The sequence below is a fragment of the Miscanthus floridulus genome, chromosome 16 (genome assembly GCF_019320115.1).
Source record: "Miscanthus floridulus cultivar M001 chromosome 16, ASM1932011v1, whole genome shotgun sequence".
NCBI classification, from domain to species: Eukaryota; Viridiplantae; Streptophyta; class Magnoliopsida; order Poales; family Poaceae; genus Miscanthus; species Miscanthus floridulus.
In genome coordinates this window covers 96,961,592-96,982,813 of record NC_089595.1, presented here as the reverse complement: position 1 = coordinate 96,982,813, position 21,222 = coordinate 96,961,592, and the positions used below count along the sequence as shown (strand labels likewise).

The following is a 21,222-nucleotide window of genomic DNA, read 5'->3' as shown; positions in this document are numbered from 1 at the left end:
AAATCTGAGTGAGCTGTGATCTTAGCCATGTTTGAGTAATCAAAACTTATTGGATTGGCATAAAAATTGGTGTACATGCTCTAGACTTATGGTATAAGATGCTGTACAATTTTCATGAGAATTGGATAAGAAATGCTTTGGTTTTGGAGTGGATCTTGTCAGCTATAGTGCAGCAGTTTTCAGCATGTAGCAGTGGATGGAAGAATTAAAATCTAGTAGCAATCTAGAAGTCAAATACAGCTCAAATTTTTACAGCTGCTAGATAACTTAGTGAAGCACACCTCCACCAAATTTAGTGGTATTTGGATTTGTACTTTGGGAGATATGCTTATTTCTTTGAAGGGTACAAAATCTGTCAGAAAAGTGACAAATGTTGGATTGATCTAGAGTCACTTTGATTGAAAGGTCCTCAAGTTGGAAACATGTTTATAAGTGTTTGAGGTACCTAAGTTTGGTTTTGAGATGATCTAGAAGCATGACAAGCAAAGAGTACAAGGCTATTTGATTGTAGGAGTGTACTTTGCACACATTCGGTACTCAAATTGAAAGATCAAGATCAAACTCAAGATGAAGTTGAAGTTTAAGTTCTAGTGACTATTAGAAATCATTTGATAGAAAGAAAATGACTTAAACAAGAAGAAAGAAAATGACTTAAAGAAGGAATCAAGGTTACTCACCAAGTTAAGTCCATCACTTGGATCAATCAATCAAGTCATTTCAAGTGAGTATCAAGAATGATTCTTGGAGAGAGGTCACTTCTCCCTAGTATAGGGGCTTGCCGCCTATGTGTAGGTAAACCAAGTGTGGTACTTGGAAGGCTAACATGGAAGTGGTGATCCGAGGAACATTTGAGATGCTTAGTTGAAGCAATCAAAAGGGTTGATCAAGAAAAGCAAGCAATACCCAAAAGAGAGCTAGTCATGATATTTCAAGTGGTATTCTCAAATTGATGCTCTCATGCAAGCAAAGATCAAAAGATAAAGCAAGCCAACCACAACAAGAAAGTGCACTTGATCATAAGTGGTATTCATTTCATATGGGTGAAGAATGAAATTCAACATGGTATCTATTGGTCTTCACCAAGCTTATAATTGGATTTCACATTGCTATTGGAGTAATAAATTGGAATCTATGTGACTATCCTCTACTCCAACATAGCAAAGGTATCATTGTAATGTGCATGATCATTTCATCCCTTACTAGTATGCGGTTAGTGCATATAGTACATGCTTCATAGGATCATGCATAACAAATGAAATGCTTAAATTCATAGCCTACCACTATTGTTTGAATGATTACTTGATCTAGTGGTTAGTACATGAATTTGTTCATGAGCTAGTGAACCCAAGTACTTGACTCAATTTGGATTGCTAACAAGTGACAAGTACAACATTGGCAAGATAACCCTTGCAAGAGGTGTGAAGAAGCTTGTCATTGGTTCAAACCGGACTTGGAAGCTTAGGCAAATCAATTTAGTTCAAGTCAATCATAGAAGCTCATGATAGTGATAAGAGTACAAGCACAAGACAACAATGCAAATAGGATATCTAGTTTGTTTGTTTCAAATGGTATCTAGACTCAAGTATTTTATCAAGAATCTACAAATGATGTCTAGATCAACTCACAAGTGATATCCTATAAGTGGTACTCATGAAGATAGCAAATGTTCAAGAAATGGTTTTTATTGAAAAATCCAACAAGTGGTTCCATACTAGAAGATTCTTTCAAGTGATATCACATCTACACATAATATCAATCATGCAAGAACATGGTTCCACAAGTGATCCTCAACTTTAAGTGATCATCAAATGAAGAATGCATCCCTCACCTACAAGAGCTCAAGTGTATCAAATGGATGACCCATGCTATCACATAGGGGGAGGTGTCACACAAATTGGTATCAAGATCAAAGATCCTATGTGTGGTATCTCAAGAAGCCTTACACAAGATACAAGTGGTATGAGTTACAAGTGGTATCTACAAGTGGTGTCATTCCAACAATCAAGGTGATGTCCATAAAAAATGCAAGATTCAAGCCTCAACCATCTACCCCAAATGTATACCTTTGCATCAATGAGAAGCTCACCTTTTATGGAAATTGATGACAAAGGAGGGAGAGATTGTACAAAGATATGAAAGCTTTGAGATTGAGATTGTACAAGGGGGAGAGATAAGATATAAAAGCTCAAAGAAGTAGAGGTTGGACATGGACATGGACAAAGAGGGAGCAACATTGAAGAAAAGAGATGGATCAAAATTCTTGGACAAGAGAAGCACACAAGTAGGGGGAGCAAGCTCATGAACTTTGATTGATTGCATTTGATATGTGCATATTCATGTGCTTGCTTGCATTGCATAAGCTTTAAAATTCAATATGCATGCTTATGTGGTGTATGCTAGTTGTAGAACTTGAATGATGATTTGATAACTAGCATGCATAGGATGATAGCTAGACACTTGGTATGCTTTTCAAAGTAATGCTAGTACCTTGCTTTTAATGTTGATCTCACGAGGTATCTAGTGCTTTTATGTCCAAGTGATATCTAGCTAACCATGGTGCTAAGGATGAACTTAAAGGTGCAACTCCGATTGGTACACTGCTTCAAAGGTTTATTCTATACACCTTAGCATCATTTAGTAGTAATTACTCTCCCACAATTTTAATCTATGCATATGTGCGAGCTTCAAATCAAACACTCTAGCACATATGTAGGGGGAGCTAATACTACCATCTCGGGTTTGTGGTACTTGTCCAAAATCATTTTCACATGGTAAAATTGCTTGGGCAAGCAACATGAATCCAAAAGAGCTTAATTTCATATCTTTGTAGAGTTGTCATCAATTACCAAAAAGGGGGAGATTGAAAGGTCCTTGTGTGGTTTTGGTAATTGAGTGACAACCTAGGTGGACTAATTGTGTTTATGTGAGATACACAGGTGATTAGTCCACAGGTACATGTGTGTGAGCAACATATGCCATGAAGGTGAAAATGGCTTGGAGATGTTGCAAAGCTCACACATGTGATGATGAAGGAGCTTCATTGCACATGAGACATGACATTGAGTCATGTGATCAAGGTGGAGAAGATCAAGACAAGACTTGGCTTGATGGACCGGTTGCAAGCGTGAAGGGCAAGTCGGAGGCTTTGGAGCGATGGACCGCGTGGCGGTGAAGCTTGAGCAAGACTATGGCCGATGGACGAAGGCAACGGTGAAAAGCAAGTGAAGTCAAGATCGATGAACCAATATGATCACATGATGATATGAAGTGGATCATATCATTGTTGATCATGTTGGTGCATGTGTTGCATCGACATTGGAGGAGATGGAATGGAATGCGCAAGGCAAAGGTATAACCTAGGGTATTTCATTTCACCGGTCATAGGTGTGTAGAGAAGTTTATGACCAGGTTTAGGATAGATGGCCATACTATCAAGAGGGGCAAACTTGTTTGCATATCGGTCATCTAGTGCCACTCGAGTGATCTAACTTTGCATCGTCGCTAGGATTGAGTGGCGTGGCAAGTTGAGTGGCTAAATCCCTTGAAAATGTTTGTGAAAATATGCTAACACATGTGCACAAGGTGATACACTTGGTGGTTGGCACATTTGAGCAAGGGTGAAGAAGTTAGAAGTGAAAAGAAGTTAGTCGCGCTGGTCATAGAGTGACCGGATGCGTCCGGTATGATGACCGGACACGTCCGGTATGGTGACTGAACGCGTCCGGTATTAACGATGAACTCAGCGACCGAACACGTCCGGTCGACACACCAGACTGTCCGGTGTGAATCAGCAAAATCGGTGTTCGGTGGGACAGTTGATCGGACACTGGCCGCGTCCGGTCCAGAGTGACCGGACGCGTCCGGTCGTCCGTGGGTGCTTACTGTACTCGACCGGACACTGAGGCTCAGCGTCCGGTCAGTTTCTAACTGTCGCATCTGATCGGCCCTGGAGGCTTACTAGACTTGACCGGACGCAGCGGCTCTACGTCCGGTCATTTCGAATAGTGCGTCCAGTCGAACATATCAGAGAGCCATTGGAGGCAACGGTGGGACACGTGGCGGTCTGGTAGCTACCAGACACATCCGGTATGGTGACCGGACACGTCTGGTATTCACGACTGGTGCATCCGGTGCTGCATCCGGTCGATCAGACCAGAGCGTCCGGTCATCCTGACTTTTGCCCAGTGAAGGGGTAACGGCTCTATTTGTTCATGGGGTTATAAATAGAAGCCATGGTCGGCCTTGGGCCACAAGCTGAGCACACTAGAGCCTTGGTGGCTTGTGTGGTAGTGCTTGAGAGCCCTCCATCTCACATATACTTGATAGTGATCATCCGATTGTGTGAGTGAGTGATTCTAGTGCGATTGCATCGTGAGGTTGTATCGAGTGGCACTAGGTGATCGAGTTGCAAGCCGGTGGTGCTTGTTACTCTTGGAGGTCGCCACCTCCTAGATGGCTTGGTGGTGGTCTTCGTCGAAGCCCGCAAGAAGCTTATGCGGCGCTCCGGAGAAGTGCTTTGTGAGGGGCATTGTGCTCGCCCCGCGGAAGCCACGAAGAGCAACTTTAGTAAAGCGTGTTATTGAGCTACCCTCACTCTTGGGGTAGGTTCTTGCGGTGCCCAACATGCAGGGCTTGGTGGGTGATACCAATTAGCCGTCGAACCACCAAGTGAGCGGTCGATACAATGGGGACTAGCGTGTTGGCAAGCACGTGAAACTCGAGGAGAAAAATCACCGTGTCAACATTGTTCTTCTCATTGGTTTGCATCCCTCGTTACACAAGCTTGTAATTACTTTTATATACATTGTGCTTGTATAGTTGCTCTTGTAACTAGTTAGCTTATGTAGCTTACTAGTTACCTTCTTGCTTGTGTAGCATAGAAGTAGCTCCCTTACGTGGCTAATTAGGTTTGTGTAACCTTGTTAGTCACTTTGCTTAGTTTGTGTAGCTAAGTATTTGCGCTCTCTAATTTGGCATTAGTTGCCTTGTTATAGAGCATTGCTAGTGAGCATTAGGTGCCTTTGTGCTTTTGCTTACTAGCATGTGTAGGAGCTCCCTTGTTACTTAAAGTACTAGTTGCATAGGTTTGTGTGACCTTGCTCCTAGAATTGGTTAGGTGAGCACTAGCTAGCCCGGCACCTTTGTTGCTTAATTAGTATCTTTGGAAGGTGCTAGGGAACATAGATAGATGGGTGTAGTTTTGGCTAGACCGATCATTTTAATTCCACACTTGTTTCGGTTAGCCGACGCGATTAATTTTAGGAAAGACTATTCACCCCCCCTCTAGTCCGCCATCTCGACCCTACAACTGTTTTAGCTTGTCATATTCTGAGTTTAGATTGTTTTATATTCATATGATTTGTTGTAGGAATATGATTGCTACCTGACTGATATAGTTAGGATGGTAGTGCCGCCCTCTATGGCCAGCAGTGCCGCCCTGTGCTATGTCAGCCAGAGTCTTATGTGCTTGAACTGATATGACCTGTCATATGCATCACTCTTATTCCTGTGACACTTTGTTCACCATCCCACAGCAGGCATGGATGTAGGGGGAGGTTCCCATCACACCTAAAATGTGAATCATGGCCTTTCATGCCAAATTGAGAATTCAAATCTCTATTCACATATTTAGGGGGAGGCTCCTACACCCATGGTTCAAAAATCTCAGTTTAGATTTCATATCATTTATAAGATCTAATTGGGTTGTCATCAATTACCAAAAAGGAGGAGATTGTAAGTGCAATCAAGCTCTATTATGGGTTTTGGCATTGATGACCACCAAATTAGGGGACTAATGAGTTTAATCGAGATGACAAGCAGGGAATCGAAAAATGAGGATGATGTACAGGTTGCAGTTGTCCTAATTACAAAAGGTGTCCAGACCTAGCTCAAAGGAAGTTTAAAATCTTTTATGTTTTGAAATTGAGTTTAGGGAAAGCCATACTATTAAGAGGGGTTTTAGGACAGTTAGTCAACTATTGAACCAGATGCTCAAATTCACAGATTTACATCCTCCCACCTAATCAAAACAGCCAGCCAAATTTCATATCATCTTACCTGTTTTGGCTGGGACGGCAGTGCCGCCCTTAACTGACCGTTGGGCTTGAGGGGTATTTATACCCTTCAGGCCTGGCCCACAACGGTCATCTTCTTCACTCAGTCATTTTGCTCGAAACAAGACAGAACCAAAGCTCACTTCTCTCCTCCATTGTTGCTCCACCATCCCTCAAGCAAATCCTTGATTCCAACCATCAAAACTTGAGAGAAAAGGTAGCAAAACTTGATTGGAGAGCAGATCCACTGATTCCCAAAGTCTAAGAGTATTTGGTTCATGTTTGGTCGACGGTTCTAGGGTTTGTTACTCTTGGAGCTTGCTCCTAGCCGGCTAGGCGTTGCCCTTGCGCTTGCTAACTCGTGTGGCAGCCTTGACTTCACTTGCTTTTCACCGTTACCTTCATCCATCGGTGCTAAGTCTTGCTCAAGCTTCACCGTCACGTGGTCCATCGCTCCAAAGCCTTCGACTTGCCCTTCACTCTTACAACCGGTCTATCAATCCAAGTCTTGTCTTGATCTTCTCCACCTTGATCACATGACTCAATGTCATGTCTTATGTGCAATGAGCTCCTTTATCATCACATGTGTGAGCTTTGCAACATCTCCGAGCCATTTCCACCTTCATGGCATATGTTGCTCACACACATGTACCTGTGGACTAATCACTAGTGTATCTCATGTAAATACAATTAGTCCACCTAGGTTGTCACTCAATTACCAAAACCACACAAGGACCTTTTAGTAGGCCGTAGGCGGGTACAAGACGCAGACGACGGCAAGGCGATGATCTAGGTATTTTTTTCCTTGATCGTTTTTAATCTAAATTAATTACTTCGGACTTCTAGTACTCGGTACTCATATAGCTATGTTTTTCTTCTAATTTAGATGTTAGAAACTGAGAATGTTACCTAAGAAATATTTGTCGGGGTCTCAGAAAAGAAAATGGAAAAGAGTAGATCAATTTATTGAATCTCAAAAAGGTGCTATACATAAGTTTTTTTAGCTTGAAGCAGTGTTGTGCCTGATGATAATCCTGTAGATGCACTTGATATTGAAGAACAAGGGTAGCAACAGCAACAAGTTAATGATAATTTAAGTGAACAAGTTGATGACATTGATGATGCTATAGAGAATAAAAATTTATAGCCTTCCTCTCAACCTAAAAATTCAATTGATGATGTGAAAGAAGCTTCTATTCATGATGCCTTTGATCCTAGAACTTGGGAAAATCTTGATAATAAGGGTAGAGATATATTGATTGAAAAGGGGCCGGTGAGAGAATTGAATCTTGAGTTCCCTGTAGATGCTCTTAATAGACATTTTTCATATGCTTACTACTCCAAAAAGTTAAGCAATTGTGAGGTGGTTGATAGAAAATGGTTGGTTTACTCTAAACATGTGGAGAAAGTTTTTTGTTTTTGCTGTAAATTATTCAAATCAAGTCAGAGCAAAAATTTGCTAGCACATGATGGATTGAGGGATTGGAAACATCTTAGTCTTAGACTCAAGCAACATGAGAATAGTGTTGAGCATATAACAAACATGAATACTTGGAATGAACTTAGGCTAAGGTTGAGCAAAAATAAAACAATTGATGATAATTTGCAACAAGAAATTGTAAAGGAGAGAGCGTTGGAGACAAGTTTTAGTAAGAATTGTTTTTGCTGTCAAGTTTCTTGCTAAACATAATTTGGCTTTTCGAGGAAAAAATGAGAAACTATATCAAGATAGCGATGGTAACTTTCTGGGCACAGTTGAAATGATGGGTGAATTTGATCCCATGATGTAAGACCATATTAGGCGGATTCAAAATAGTGAGATTCATCATCATTATCTTGGGCATAAAATTCAGAATGAGATGATTTCTCTTATTGCAGATTGTGTGAAACAAACTATACTAAAGATCATCAAAGATGCCAAGTATTTTTTTCTATGATTTTAGATTGTACTCCAGATTTGAGCCATGAAGAACAAATGACTCTAATTATTCGGTGTGTCAATATGTCAAGGAATGTTCCAAGGGTAGAGGAGTTCTTCCTATAGTTCTTGAAGGTAGATGACACATCAGGATTGCGTCTTTTTAATGAATTAAAGAATGTATTGGACTCTCTTGAATTGAATATTGATGATGTGAGAGGACAAGGACTATGATAATGGTTCAAATATGAAGGGTCCTCACCAAGGTGTTCAGAAGCGCTTGCTTGAAATTAATTGAAGAGCACTATACATGTCGTGTGCATGTCATAGTCTAAATCTTACTCTTTGCGATATGGGAAAATCTTGCAGGTAAACTATTATTTCTATTATACATTGTTTTCATATAATTTGCCATGATTCGGGAAAAGTTTGAAATTTACTATTTGTTAAATCTTGCAGGCAAGCTATTTCATTTTTTGGTCTCATCCAACGTATATACACATTGTTTGCAAAATCTACCAAAAGGTGGAAGATTTTGGTGAACAATGTCCCAGGATGGATAGTTAAGTCATGGTCTAATACATGCTGGAAAAAGCCGAATAAAAAGTGTTCAAGCTATCAGATTCCAAACTCCTCAAATAAGATCAGCTTTATTAGCGCTAGAGAAGGCTTCAACTGATGACCCAATGGCAGTCAGTGAATGTCCATCTTTGGTGAGTGCACTAGTGAATTTTAAATTTTTAGTTGGTTTGGTTATTTGGCACGATATTTTATTCTCTATAAATAAGGTGAGCAAGAAGTTGCAATCTAAAATTGTGAGTATAGATGATACTCTCAAACATATTGAAGATGTCATATCATATTTTAAGAAGTATAGAGATGAAAGTTTCACTTCTAGTATGGATACAACAAAAAACATTGCATCTGAAATGGATATAGAGCCAACATTTCATACGAAACGTCGAGGAAAGAGAAAGAAATATTTTGATGAACAAGATGACCAAGATGAGAAATTACAACAGTCTGTTGTGGACTCATTTAGAGTAGAGTATTTCAATGTTATGATTGATGCTGCAATTGCTTCGTTGACTAGCAGATTTGAGCAGATGAAAAAATTTAATAATGTTTTTGGGTTCTTGTTCAACTCAAAAAATTTGAAATCTTTGGATGAAGCTGATCTTTGGCTGCACTGCAAGAATTTTGTGAAAACATTTTCTCAGGATAACTCATCCGATGTTAAGATCAATGATTTTTTTTCTAGAATTAAAGGTGCTACAAGTGACTTTGCATGATTCTTTGATGTCAGCGCTTAAGATTCTGGAGTTTGTTATAGCTGTAGATTGCTATCCAAATGTTTCAGTTGCCTATCGAATCCTCTTAACTGTACATGTGACTGTAGCTTCAGCTGAAAGAAGTTTCTCAAAATTGAAGTTGTTGAAGAATTATTTGAGATCAACTATGTCACAAGAAAGGTTAAATGGATTGGTTATGTGCACCATCGAGAAAGATATCTTGGATACTATTGATCTCAATACCGTCCTTGATGATTTTGCATCAAGAAACGTCCGAAGAATCATCTTTTTATGAGAAGCAATGGATATTATGGAGTTCTATTCTTCCTTAAGGTAATCATATTAGTTTTAGTCTACATTGTTCCTCGGTAATTATCAAACATGTTAAATTAAAAATATATTATTAGATTTATTTTTGTTTTGCAAAAAACAATTAGCGCTTATATATATTATAAGATTTATATATAGTCAGAGGGGCCGTCGCGATGGGTTCGTCAGATGGCCCTCAAAACCTTAGGATCGGCACTGCTGGTTCTAAGGGAGATTCAGGAGTTGGGGCTTGCTCAGTTTGTTCATAGAAGTTGTAATAAAATAGCCCATGTCTTGGCGAAAGAAGTCTTAAGCACAAGACACATGGAGAGGTGGCATGTAACTTCAGCGTGTGTGACGGACTTGTTCAGGCTGTTCCGCTGACCTGAAAAATAAACCAAAATAATTTTCCAGCTGGATTATCGTGATAGAAAATACTGTTCTAGAAGACACTGTTTAGGTAAACAGTGCCCGCGTGAGTGGGCTGGCCAACACGAGCCCAACCAGCTAGCCAGGCAGGCGGGTTGTCTTGTGAGGCTTCGGCCGGTTAATTAATGAAAGGCAAACAATTCAAAAAAAATCCTTATTTTGTCTGGTATATTTTGCAGGCAAATAACCGACTCTTCTTGAATTAACGGACAGCATGGCCCCAGCAGCACGTGTTTTTACGCACACGATTAGGGCAACGGTCGGCAATCAGCGGTAGGGTCACGTCCCCACCCACAGAACTCCCGAGGTGCCTAGAAATTTCCCGGTCCGCGGCGCCTTCCCACCAGGCCATGACCACGTGAAATGCCCAAAAAGATCGCCGCGTTGCCGAGACGCCAACCACGAACCACCCGGAACCGACCGACCGCGGCCGACCAGTTCAAAACCAACCCGGATACGACCAATTCAGCCCTCTTTGCCGCCGTCCGCTCGTTCGTCCGAGTGCGACGGGACGCGACCCCAGCTTTGCACGTTGCTTTGCCGGGCGGCCAACGTCCCCGCGCACGCCAGCGCAGCGGGGCGCCGTGCGCCGAAGAGCCGTGTCCGCCTGGGATTCCTCTCCGGCTGGCGCCAGCGCCAGGCCTGACCCTCCACTCCACCGCCTCTCCCCGCCCATAAATAGCGCCCACCGGACGACCTCTTTCCCTCGCGCTCTGGTTTTCCTCTCTTCGCGTCGGCATTCAAGCGCCTCGCCGCCTTCGTCGCCTCGGCGCGTTTGCGTTTTTCCATTTCTTCACTCTCTTCCTCTCCTTTTCGAATTCAATTTCGAGCCGGATCGTTTCTTCTTCTCCGGCTGGTTGATTTGTTTCGCTGCTGTTGCGCTTCCGTGCTCTCGCAGATTCCCTGGGGGCGTTTTCGTTGCGACGCGAGGAGCGAGCCTGAGTTTGGTTGGCGGGGTTGTTCGGTTTGCGGTTTATTGTTCGTTCTTGCGAATTGCGATTCGTCTAGCTTTCGTGTCGATCCTGTTTCGTCTTCGCCTTCTCAGCGTGTGGGTTGCAGGATTGGATCGGATTGGGTATTGGGAGTTCGTCATATGGCGTCGTGTGGCGAGGACATGGAGGCAGGTCAGTCTTCTGTCAGATCCGGCGGTTCATTGGTTTTGTCACTTGGACATGGTGGTTTCAGGCTCAAAGATAGTCTCCCGGTGTGGACGTGTGTTACCATCAGCATCAGATAGTGCCATCGTAGCCTGCACACGAGGTGGATTCGAGACCTTCGGTCCATTCTTACTTTAACGGCTGATCTCGCTTGTGCCCTTTTGGGTGTTCTCTTACTTTATTAGATGCAGAAGGAAGGGTCCTCTCTGGTTATGGAGAGATTAGTTGAAGGGTGGAGGTTTGCATATGGTTCATTCGTCGTTTTTCATTTTTAAGCTGTTTTGATGTCAATCATGGTGGTGTGAAGATTGCCACCGGACTTATTAGAAGCTTGAAAGCTTGATTACTCTTCGTTGGAAATACTGCTTGCTGGATCTGCAGGGGCAACAGAGGAATGTGTTGGAGGTAGATTGAGGCGTTGGCTGGACTGGAGTTCATAGCATCGGGAGAAGATTGTTTGGATATATCTTGCCTATCGCTCTTCTATTGGTTCATCATACTCTCAAAATTTCTGTCCTCTGCAATTCTTAAACTCTTATATTGGGGCTGGTGGCTTTCTACAGCAACTCGATTATATGGATGGATGGATGGGTTGGAGGCGAGTTCGATCCTCCTGCTGCTTGTGCAATCAGAAGTTCGGAACTGTTCAGAGTTCCCTGTGTTTGTTCTGAACACTAACAGTCCTCCCTCTTGTCAATTTTCTTAGAAAATCGACTTCCCTCATAGGCCCCCTTTGACTCTTCGTTAGTAAATCTGCAGTTTTGGGAGACACATCTACAGAGTTTGTCCTCCTAGATGCAAAAGGAAAGGCCCTTGCTGGTTATGGAGAGATTAGTTGAAGGGTGGAGGTTTGCTTATGTTCGTTGTTTTTGATTCGCTATATATATGGCTGTTTTGATGTCAAATCATGGTGGTGTGAAGACTGCCACCGGACTAATTAGAAGCTTGATTGTCCTTAATTGGAAAAATACTGTTAGCTGGATCTGCAGAGGCAACTGAGGTGATGTTTTGGAGGTAGATTGAAGATTTGACTGGACTCCGAGTTCATAGCATCTGTAGAACATCGTTTGGATATATCTCCTCTCACTCTTTTATTGGTACTCCTAAAATTCTTGTTTCTTATATTTGGGTTGGTGGTTTTCTCCAGCAACTGAATTATATGGATGGATTGGAGCCTGAGTTTGATTCTGCTTCTGCATGAGCAATAAGAAGTTCTGAACTGTCCAGGGTTCCCTGTGTTTGTTCAAATAACAATCCTCTCCTATCAATGTTCTTTGAAAATTGAATTTTCTCGTAAGCTACCTTTGATGCTTCGATAGTAAATCTGCAGTTTTGGGAGGCTTCGCCACAGAGATAGGACTTGCAGCTGAAACTGGCGGTGATTTATCAGGCTTTATCCTATCCCCACATTATTTGATGATGAATGTTCATGCTATTTAAGTGTTCTCATCTCACTACCAAATAGATAGTTACCAGAGGGTGGTCTCGCTGATTGCAGATCTCTAGGTGACACTTGCACCGGGCACAAAAGGAACCAGTCTCTGCATCTATTCAAACCTACAACCTTCAACTCATTGTGTTTGTTCAGTGTCTTCACCTCGAAGTAGATAATGATCGGGGTCATTACTGCAGGTCTTCTGATATTTTTTGCATGGGCTTGTCACGTGGTATATGTGTTGGGAGTACTTCTAACCTTATCATATTTACAAAATGCTAGTATATGAATCATGGTACTTCTATTGAGTTAAAATTCGGATACTTCTAATTTAATCTGCAGTGGTAGAAGGTACTGGGCATGTTTGGGACTTGGGAGATTCAAGCAGAGATGGGTAGAACCACAGCACTACAGCTTTCATTTAATCAAACTTGTTTCTGCTTTATCATGCTATATGCTTTGACCGAAGCTTTAATTCTTGTGCTGCTGGTATTTCTGTGTTTCGCAGATCATTTAGCTCAAGTAATTGGTAGTCCAACAGTTATAATGTTTGGTTTGGGATTTCTATCTGCGTCTGGCTTTATCTATGTTTTCGTGCTTGCTTTTACATGTGGTTGCAGGCAATTGGAAATCCCTTGTAGCAAAGAACTGATTTGAAACTGGGGACAGGTCAGAGTCTAGAGCATGATCATTCCGGTTATGTTAGTTTCATCACTTGTTTTCAGGTGAATTTCAGATCTGACTGGTTGGTTAATATTCTGGCTCTCCATGGATATTGCTGATAGTAATAGTAAAAGCAAGGTTTGAGATCCTGGATTTATTCGGTCAAATTGGTTGTGGTATGTGTTCGTGTCCTTCAGAGATGCAGGAGGACATTGGAGGGTGGATTTTCCTCAATTGGAGATAACAAATTGGAAAAAAAGAAATTGTGACGCTTGACCTCTCACTTCTTCTCTCTATTTGGTCTGCATAGTTTTTCATCCATTCTGATACTCTTATTACGTTTCCAGCCACTTACAAAACTATAAGGATGGAAGGGTGCCTAGGAGTTCTGTTGTGCTGCAACAATCTAAATTACAAGGAGGCTTCTAATTCTTCATTTCTATATCAGCAATCCTATCCAGATACTTTCTTCAACCAGTAACTGTTTCAAGTTTGTGCAGATGTGGCACACAGAAGCTGAGATAGATTTTCCAATCATTGGTGCTGTCTCCAAAGCCCATCCCTGTTCCACTGGCCATTTGATTCGCCTTGGATTTGAAGGTTTTCTAAGCCTATCCCTGAACCAAAATAGACAAAAATAATAGATGGGCTCTCTAGGTAAATAGGTTTTGCAATTACAATTTTGCAAGTTCGATCTGATCCTGATCATAATATGTGCCTGTCTTTCGAATTCTGCTACCTTCACTTTTGCTAACCAGGGAACTTCCGGATAGCGTGCATTAATGTAAAGCTTGATTACTTGGACTGACCTGTTGTTCGGATGCTTTGCGCTAGTTAGATGATTCACATGATCACAACCAAGACCATACCCTGCCCAGAGTTTGCACTAACTGCTATTCTGACTATTGACTGCACATCACTTTCCAGTTCACTTGTTTGATTTGGATTGGTGGTGTTTTGCTTGGTTTCCAGTTATTTGAGAGCGTTAAAGCTTGGATGTTAGGAGTGATGGGGCACACCTTACAATATTCTTCAATCTGACCAGAGTTTACACCTAATACTCTTGCTCACACTTGTCATTTATTTTGGATCCACTTGTCTGATTAAAGTTGATGGATGTTTGGTTGGATTCCTGCAGTTGGAGCTAAAGTGTGGATGGATTAGGCATTCTGAGTTCTAGATGTTTCCACCTATGGAATCTTCCTTCCAGTGATAAATAATCCTTTGCACTAACTCTCTTTTGAAGCTGTCCTTTAACCTACATGACTCATCCGATGGTGCAGGTTCACTATTTGCGTTGATTTCCAGTAAGAACTCTTGCTTGACATACATACCTTCATTGAGCAAAATTATTCAGATTCTGGAAACAATTGGTTCCTAGTAGGATATTTTACTTGAGCATATGTGGTCATCATATTCTTTCTGGTCCCAAATTCGCAATTTCTCTGTTAGGATCCCTACTAATGTTTAATCTAGTTACTGGTTTGCTTCTGGTTTTACTTTGGTATTAAATTTGACATATTGCGCAGTCCCTTTTAGTAATTTATTAGGTATTATTAATTATTATGAGCAAAGGCAGCTTACTAACTATACTCTTCTTGAACTTCAAAAAAAACTATACTCTTCTTTGAGCTGTAATATCTGAAATCAAAGAGAGATTGATCTCATGTGACACCGTTATTTAGTTTTGTTGGTTATCATGAGATTGATTGCCTTAGTTTTGTTGGTTATCATGAGGTTGATATCCTGGAACGAACGGAACACTTCCTTTACTATCCTTTATGCCTTCATCTCTATTTTATGCAGACTCAGTCTGGTGTTTGTGACATTGGCCCTCCCTTTTTTTGAACCTTGTTATGCAATTTCCCCACTTTGGACTTCCATCTGCTTCATCTTATCTGTTGTGGATCAAAACCAAGAATGGATGTTGCTCCTTCTGTTCCTGCCAAAAGAAAATTTGTCTGAACAAACTTGTTTGGCTGAACAATTGTTGCCCTTGACTACACCATCCTATGTGCCCATCTTGGTGATGCAATGCAAGCTTCTCTTTACTTTGGGATGGAACTGGAGTCTTCTGTTTGCTTGCTGTTTGGCCATTTCTGTCATGGACTAGCAGTAGTGCTTATATACATGGATTTTCAATTTCACAAGTTTGGGTTGAAGTTGTCATCCTGGTTCAGATTATTCAGGCTGTTGCATTGATATGCAGTGTTTGAAGTGGAAGATCTTTAGGATTGGACTGTAGCAATAAAAACTCCAAGTGGAAGCTTCCGTGCTTGCTTGAAATCGTTACAACTGGGTTTCTTGACCTTGAGTGAACTTGAATGGTTACCTGTGTTTCCCTATCAGTGGTCGTGAAGCTTTACTGTGGTCAGATTTTTGTGATATGTTGGATATCTCAACTGTACCAAAGATTGTACTGAGTGTACGCTGGCTGTTTTTTAGCTGTGCACTTACTGAAATTTCTATGGTGTTGCCCTTCCCATAGGCATGTTTTGAACTTGAGTGTGTTCATGGAATGATTTTTATTGGAGCTGGTTCTTGTGGCAATTGAGCATCTTCTATTCTGGCCAAGTTAGCTAAATTACCTGGAGGACTGTTAGTTTTATTGGACAAACTGGAAGCATATAACGTTTTACGATTGGCACACGTTGAATGTTCGCAGTCCTAAGGACTAATAAACTACTAGATGCAATACTCCAGATACCTGTTCACATATATTTGAACTAGGTTTACTTCTAATTTATTGTTCCAGCAAAGTTATAGCCTGCAAACGAATCCCTTGAATGTCTCACTGGTTGTCATATCGTCTCCCTTGTTTCTTTGTTGTTTTGCACAATTAACTTGTGAACAGGTATCATAAGCTATGCCCTGTTTATATGCTAAAAGAATAGCTACTTTGTTTGGCACACAAACCAGTTACGTGATTTGTTTTTTTTCATATGTCTGAGAACATGATTATTTTTTTGTCGGGTATTATTTGTGTTTCCTGGTTTGTTGATTGTTTTGTTTTGTTTGTTTGTTTGCGGTTTAACACTGCCTTTGCCGGTCCCAAGCCCGGATGCGAAAATGTGGAGGGAACTGCAGGTTGCTCAGTTGCATAATTAGCATTAGGCTACTGGGAAGAAATGTGGTTTGGTCAAACAGCTAGACTCTGAAAGCTCAAAGAGGAGCATAACCTGACCATCGTTCGGCACCTGTATACTGGTGTCGCATTCTGAGTCTCCATCAGTTCCACTTCATACCATTGCAATCTGCTGGCTAACTGTTCAGTAGCTGCCGCTGGTTCTGTTCATTTCAGGTTTAGTGTTCAGACTTGCAGATGAGGGAGCAGGACAACAGGCAACTAGCAAAATTGAACCAGTTGTTAGGACGGTCATGTCTCCTGTCCGTGGCTGGTAATACTGGTTGTTTTGGAGATTGCTCTCCTACTGGTGCTGCACAAGTTCTTTTTTCTCTTATAAGAGAAGTGCTGGACAAGTTTATCTCATTACCCACTGACTGAACGCATCAAAATGGACTTGTCCGAAGTGCCCGGACACTCGAGTCACATCCGGTTCACCGACTTCACATGAAGCGTTGATCTTCGATCCAGCGGATACCTTTAATCTTCAGCAGTGTTAGTGCCTAAGCTCGCCTTAATATTATTTATCTTATTAAGAATAGCGTTGTCAAACTAGGTTAAAACTGTAAGCTAAGCCATGTAAAAGGGACTTCGACCCAGGCCTGAGGCCTTATCGTGGAGATAAACTAGCTTAGCTACTACTTGGTACTAATTTCTCCTTCCGTTCTTGTTTCCGTGTTGATTTCTGTTCCCCACTCGTGCTGCTGCTCGCATCTTCTTTTTGGAGTAGACGAGTAGTTTTCTTTAAACGGAAAAGGCTTTCCACAGTGGGTATTTCGTTTTGAGAAAAAACTGAATGCACGACTTACACCACCTGAGGGCCTGTTTGGAATGTAACCTTGCTTTACAAAACATAAGAAAAAAAACATCCATAGAAACCTAAAGGGAAAATTCCTACAATGTTTTCTTCAAGTTCTCAAGCATGGAACCTTGCTTCTTTGGCGCGTATGACATTTTTGTTTTTCTACAATCCAAACACCCCCAAAGTTTCTATTCCTGTGTTTTCAAATGCTGTAGTTTTTTTTATTTTTTGCTCTATTATATTCCTGTATTTTTTTCATTCCTTTGTTTTGCATTTCTAGGTTTCAAACCGGCCCAAAAGTTTTTAGCTAAGTTTGTCAAACCTATGCACAAATCACAAAACTGTCAAATAGATAGACGATGTAGCAGAGAGCAGACACTGAACTTGACGAGCTCTGCATTGGCCACCGCGGGCCACGGCACAGCCGCAGAGGACTAGCGGCCGCCTGGGCGCATGGGACAGGGATGCGTCGGCATCCTGAACCGCGAGGGAGGCTCCGTCGGCGACAAGGGGTTCGCTGCTTGCAGCGCCGGCCGCGCTGCCAACCATGGTGCTGCAACTGCAATTGTAACGTGTGTTCAGACTGAACGTGTAAGAAGAACCTTTAGCTATCACGTACGTATCTTTGAAGACTTCGATATATAATAACTCTGGTCACTAACTTACATACGAACGTGTGTTCAGACTTAAGGAACGTGAACTTTAGCTTATCAACTGAAAAAACCATCATCCGAACGTGCGTTAGGAGAAAGAGCGTGGAACACGTGGGGTGTACTAAGGCTATCCGTACTCGTCCACCTCTATTTTCATTTCTAAAAAGGAATATTCTATCATGGTCATCGAATTTCTCTACTCTATACCAATTTCTCCCGCACCCATGTTATCTCTATCCTATACTCTATACCTACTATTCCATATTTTATTCTCCTCGCTCCCCTTTCTCTCTCTCCCCAGCTCTCTCACTCTCGCTACAGTGTTTTAGCGTGTGAACAGCCGGCCTCTGAAAATAGCGCTCGTGCAGCCGGCCGCTACGCGCGCGTGCGCGGTACAGGCGCGTGGTGCAGCGTTTACAGGCGCGCGTGCGCGATACAGGGCTGTTTAGCGCGCAACGGTGCGGACAGCCTAAGAACAGGGTGGATGGTCGGGCATACCGTGATTCTGGGCACATTGGATGCGACCCTGAATGCAACGTGCCCAGTTCGTGATTTTAAGTTTTTAAACCGAGGTATTAAACAGCACCTGCATGCTGAAGTTTTATTGCAAAAGCGAATAGACCAAAGATCAAATTCTCCTTGTTGTCTCCGTACCGCTTCTTTATTATATATTACTGTGGTTTAATAATGCAGCAACCTTACCAACGACCAACCCTTTGCTGCTTGATGAAATTATTTATAAATAATGATGATCTTTCAAAAAATAAATAATAAAATGATGTGAATAGTCAACTAGGCAACAACATCTTATCTTAAGGGGCAAAAAAGTCCAACTGAAAGACAAAACGAGGCCAAGTGGCAGGCCCCCGCAAGTAAAAACATTCGATCATTGCGAGCGAACAAAAACCTTCCTCCAGCACTGGCAAGAACTGGGGATCGTCCGTCGCCTCTCCCTCCGTCTCCTCCACCCCCACCACTCATCCAATCACGTCGGCGTCCATCTCCTCCTCCACAACTCCCTTTCCAGGATTCTCTCCTCCGATCGCCTCTAAAACGCAAAGCACTGGATCGGACGTCGTCACCAAAAAGATCGGTGGTGAGACGAGAAAAAAAAGAGCCGAGAGAAAGGCGAAAAGGGGAGAGGAGAGAAAAGGGAAGGTAGAAACTAGAAAGTTAGCTTCTCCCCGCTAGAGGTAGCTAGCGCGGCGGTGAGGACGCGACAGGAGAGACCTGTCGCCTGCCCTACCGTCGATTCCATATCGTCTCCCCCGAGGTTCTGATGCCGGAATCCTGCTTTTCCGGCTAGTTTACCGATACCGTCTGGGTGGTGGTTTCCAGTCCTCACTCTTCCAACCTCTACCATCTTGTGAATTTGCTTTTCACCCAATTCGGGCAGTTCACCATCTCTTGCAGGAGTTTGCTTGCTGTCCTTTCTCGAGTGCACCCGGGTTCTACTGTTCAGTTGCCCTTCACCTGCTTGTCCCCAGCCAGCAATAGCTGCTCAGAAATTCAGTTCTTGTTGAAGCTTCAAGGAGCATCCTTTGAACAAGTTCTTGATTCCTTCCTCTTCCTCTTTCTTTTCGGGCATCTTTCTTGTGCAACTTGTCCATTGACCACAGGAGAAATTTGTTCTCGGCACGTTCTCTGCCACAATGGACGATGGAGCTGACCTCCCCTGCCAATTGCTCTTCTCCCACCCGGAGATGCCTGACAGCTTCGACGAGATCTTCAACAGCGCCACGACGACCTGCACCCACACGCACAGCTGCAACCCTCCCGGCCCTCGCTCGGCCGCCATGCACACCCACACGTGCCTGCACACGCACACCCAGGTCCTCGGCAGCGGCGGGGAGGACGACGACGCCAGGGAGGAGGACTCGACGAAGCCGCGGAAACCTCTGGGGAACAGGGAAGCCGTGCGCAAGTACCGGGAGAAGAAGAAGGCACACGCCGCCTGCTTGGAAGAGGAGGTCAAGAAGCTCCGTGCCGCCAACCAGCAGCTCCTGAGGCGGCTGCAGGGCCATGCAGCTCTGGAGGCAGAGGTGGTGAGGCTCAGGAGCCTCCTGCTCGATGTCCGGGGCAAGATCGACGCCGAGGTCGGCGTGTTCCCGTTTCAGAAGCCGTGCAGTGTGGGCTCTGTGGCGTGTGCTGATCCAGCTCTTTGCTTCAATGGCAACTCGGAGGTAGGAGGCGGCTGGGAGGAGAGCTCAAGACCAGCAATTGCGGATTGCAGGATCGATGAAGGGAGAGGGATGTCACGGGAAATTGATGTTCAAGAAGCTTTGCATCATTCCATGGATGTTGTTGCAAGCTTCGTGAGTTCTGATCCTCTGGCTGAATGAGCAAGTTTGCCTGATTGGCAGTTTTGGGGCCTCTGCCAGCTTCTTTGGGCTTGCTTGAAAGATCAATTTTTGATGGATTAAAAGGAGGAACTGATAATGAGTAGAACTATCTTCGCTGTGGTTTATGCTTCTTGTGCTGGTGTTCAGTGTGTATATAGGGTACAGAATACTTACATATGACTTATATGAGCACTGAAGAAATCGAAAATGCAAAATTGTACTGCAGGTATGTCAATGAAGTGCACTTGACTTCTGATTTGGAGTTTGTTTGTACTTAGCTGAAATTATATTAAACTATTAATATAAATGCACTGAATACGGTTACATCTGAAAACTCATTTCTGTGAGCACAAGAATTTATATTTTATGCAATTATTAGACAACAGCTACAAAATTGTCAAATTCTCTGTTCATTCTGCAGAACATTGAGGAAATTTTTTGCCCAGGTTTTTCTGAAATACCACGGACCTAATCATTTGGCAAGGTTGTGGTGTGCATACTGTGTTGAGCTTTCAGGTTTGTCTGAACCAACTTGAATTTAGTAGTTCACCAGCTGTCAGGATTCTGCTGCAAAGAGAAAGAAATTATCTCCTCAAGTCAAGGTTTATTGTCATTCTGCACTGGTCTGCTCTGAAAGAACTTCTGTTGCTAGTTTAGAATGGTTTTGCCCGGATACTCAGCCTATTCGCTGGTTGGTTTCTGGGCTGATAAGCACGGTTAGTGCTGGTTTGTTGTGAGAGAAAAACACCGTTGGCTGGCTGATAAGCCCTGGCTGAAACCAACAAGCGAACAGGCTGACTACTACAACACTTCACTGATACTTACTGCAGTTCTGCTGTATGCCTGCTTTTCAGACTGTTATGGAGTTATCTGACTGCTACATGATAGCTATAAGTCTTGTCCTTATCTACTTAGGATAATTATCTAGAGTAGTTGGTGGCTATGCCAGTCCTTATCTGTATCCCTAGCATCTACTTTAGCATCTCTAGAATATGCTGTAACTTTCTTAAGGCTCAAGCAAGCTATCCTATATGTATCCTCAACC

At 42.6% G+C, this 21,222-nt stretch overlaps 1 protein-coding gene and 1 long non-coding RNA gene across 2 annotated transcripts; both read left to right on the top strand.

The window, feature by feature from the left end:
* Positions 1-10,489: 10,489 nt before the first annotated feature.
* Positions 10,490-17,032, top strand: LOC136513079 (uncharacterized). Its single transcript, XR_010773286.1, has 2 exons — positions 10,490-14,563; positions 15,063-17,032. It is a non-coding gene; the product is annotated as an uncharacterized lncRNA (long non-coding RNA).
* A 1,286-nt stretch (positions 17,033-18,318) lies between these two features.
* LOC136513159 (basic leucine zipper 23-like) lies at positions 18,319-20,488 on the top strand. The gene has a single exon (XM_066507150.1). It carries the CDS (start codon positions 19,488-19,490, stop codon positions 20,175-20,177), a length of 690 nt encoding a protein of 229 aa, XP_066363247.1. The 5' UTR covers positions 18,319-19,487; the 3' UTR covers positions 20,178-20,488.
* Positions 20,489-21,222: the final 734 nt, after the last annotated feature.

Coding starts and splice junctions, on each gene's coding strand:
- LOC136513159 (XM_066507150.1), top strand. CDS start 19,488: ATGGACGATGGAGCTGACCTCCCCTGCCAATTGCTCTTCTCCCACCCG.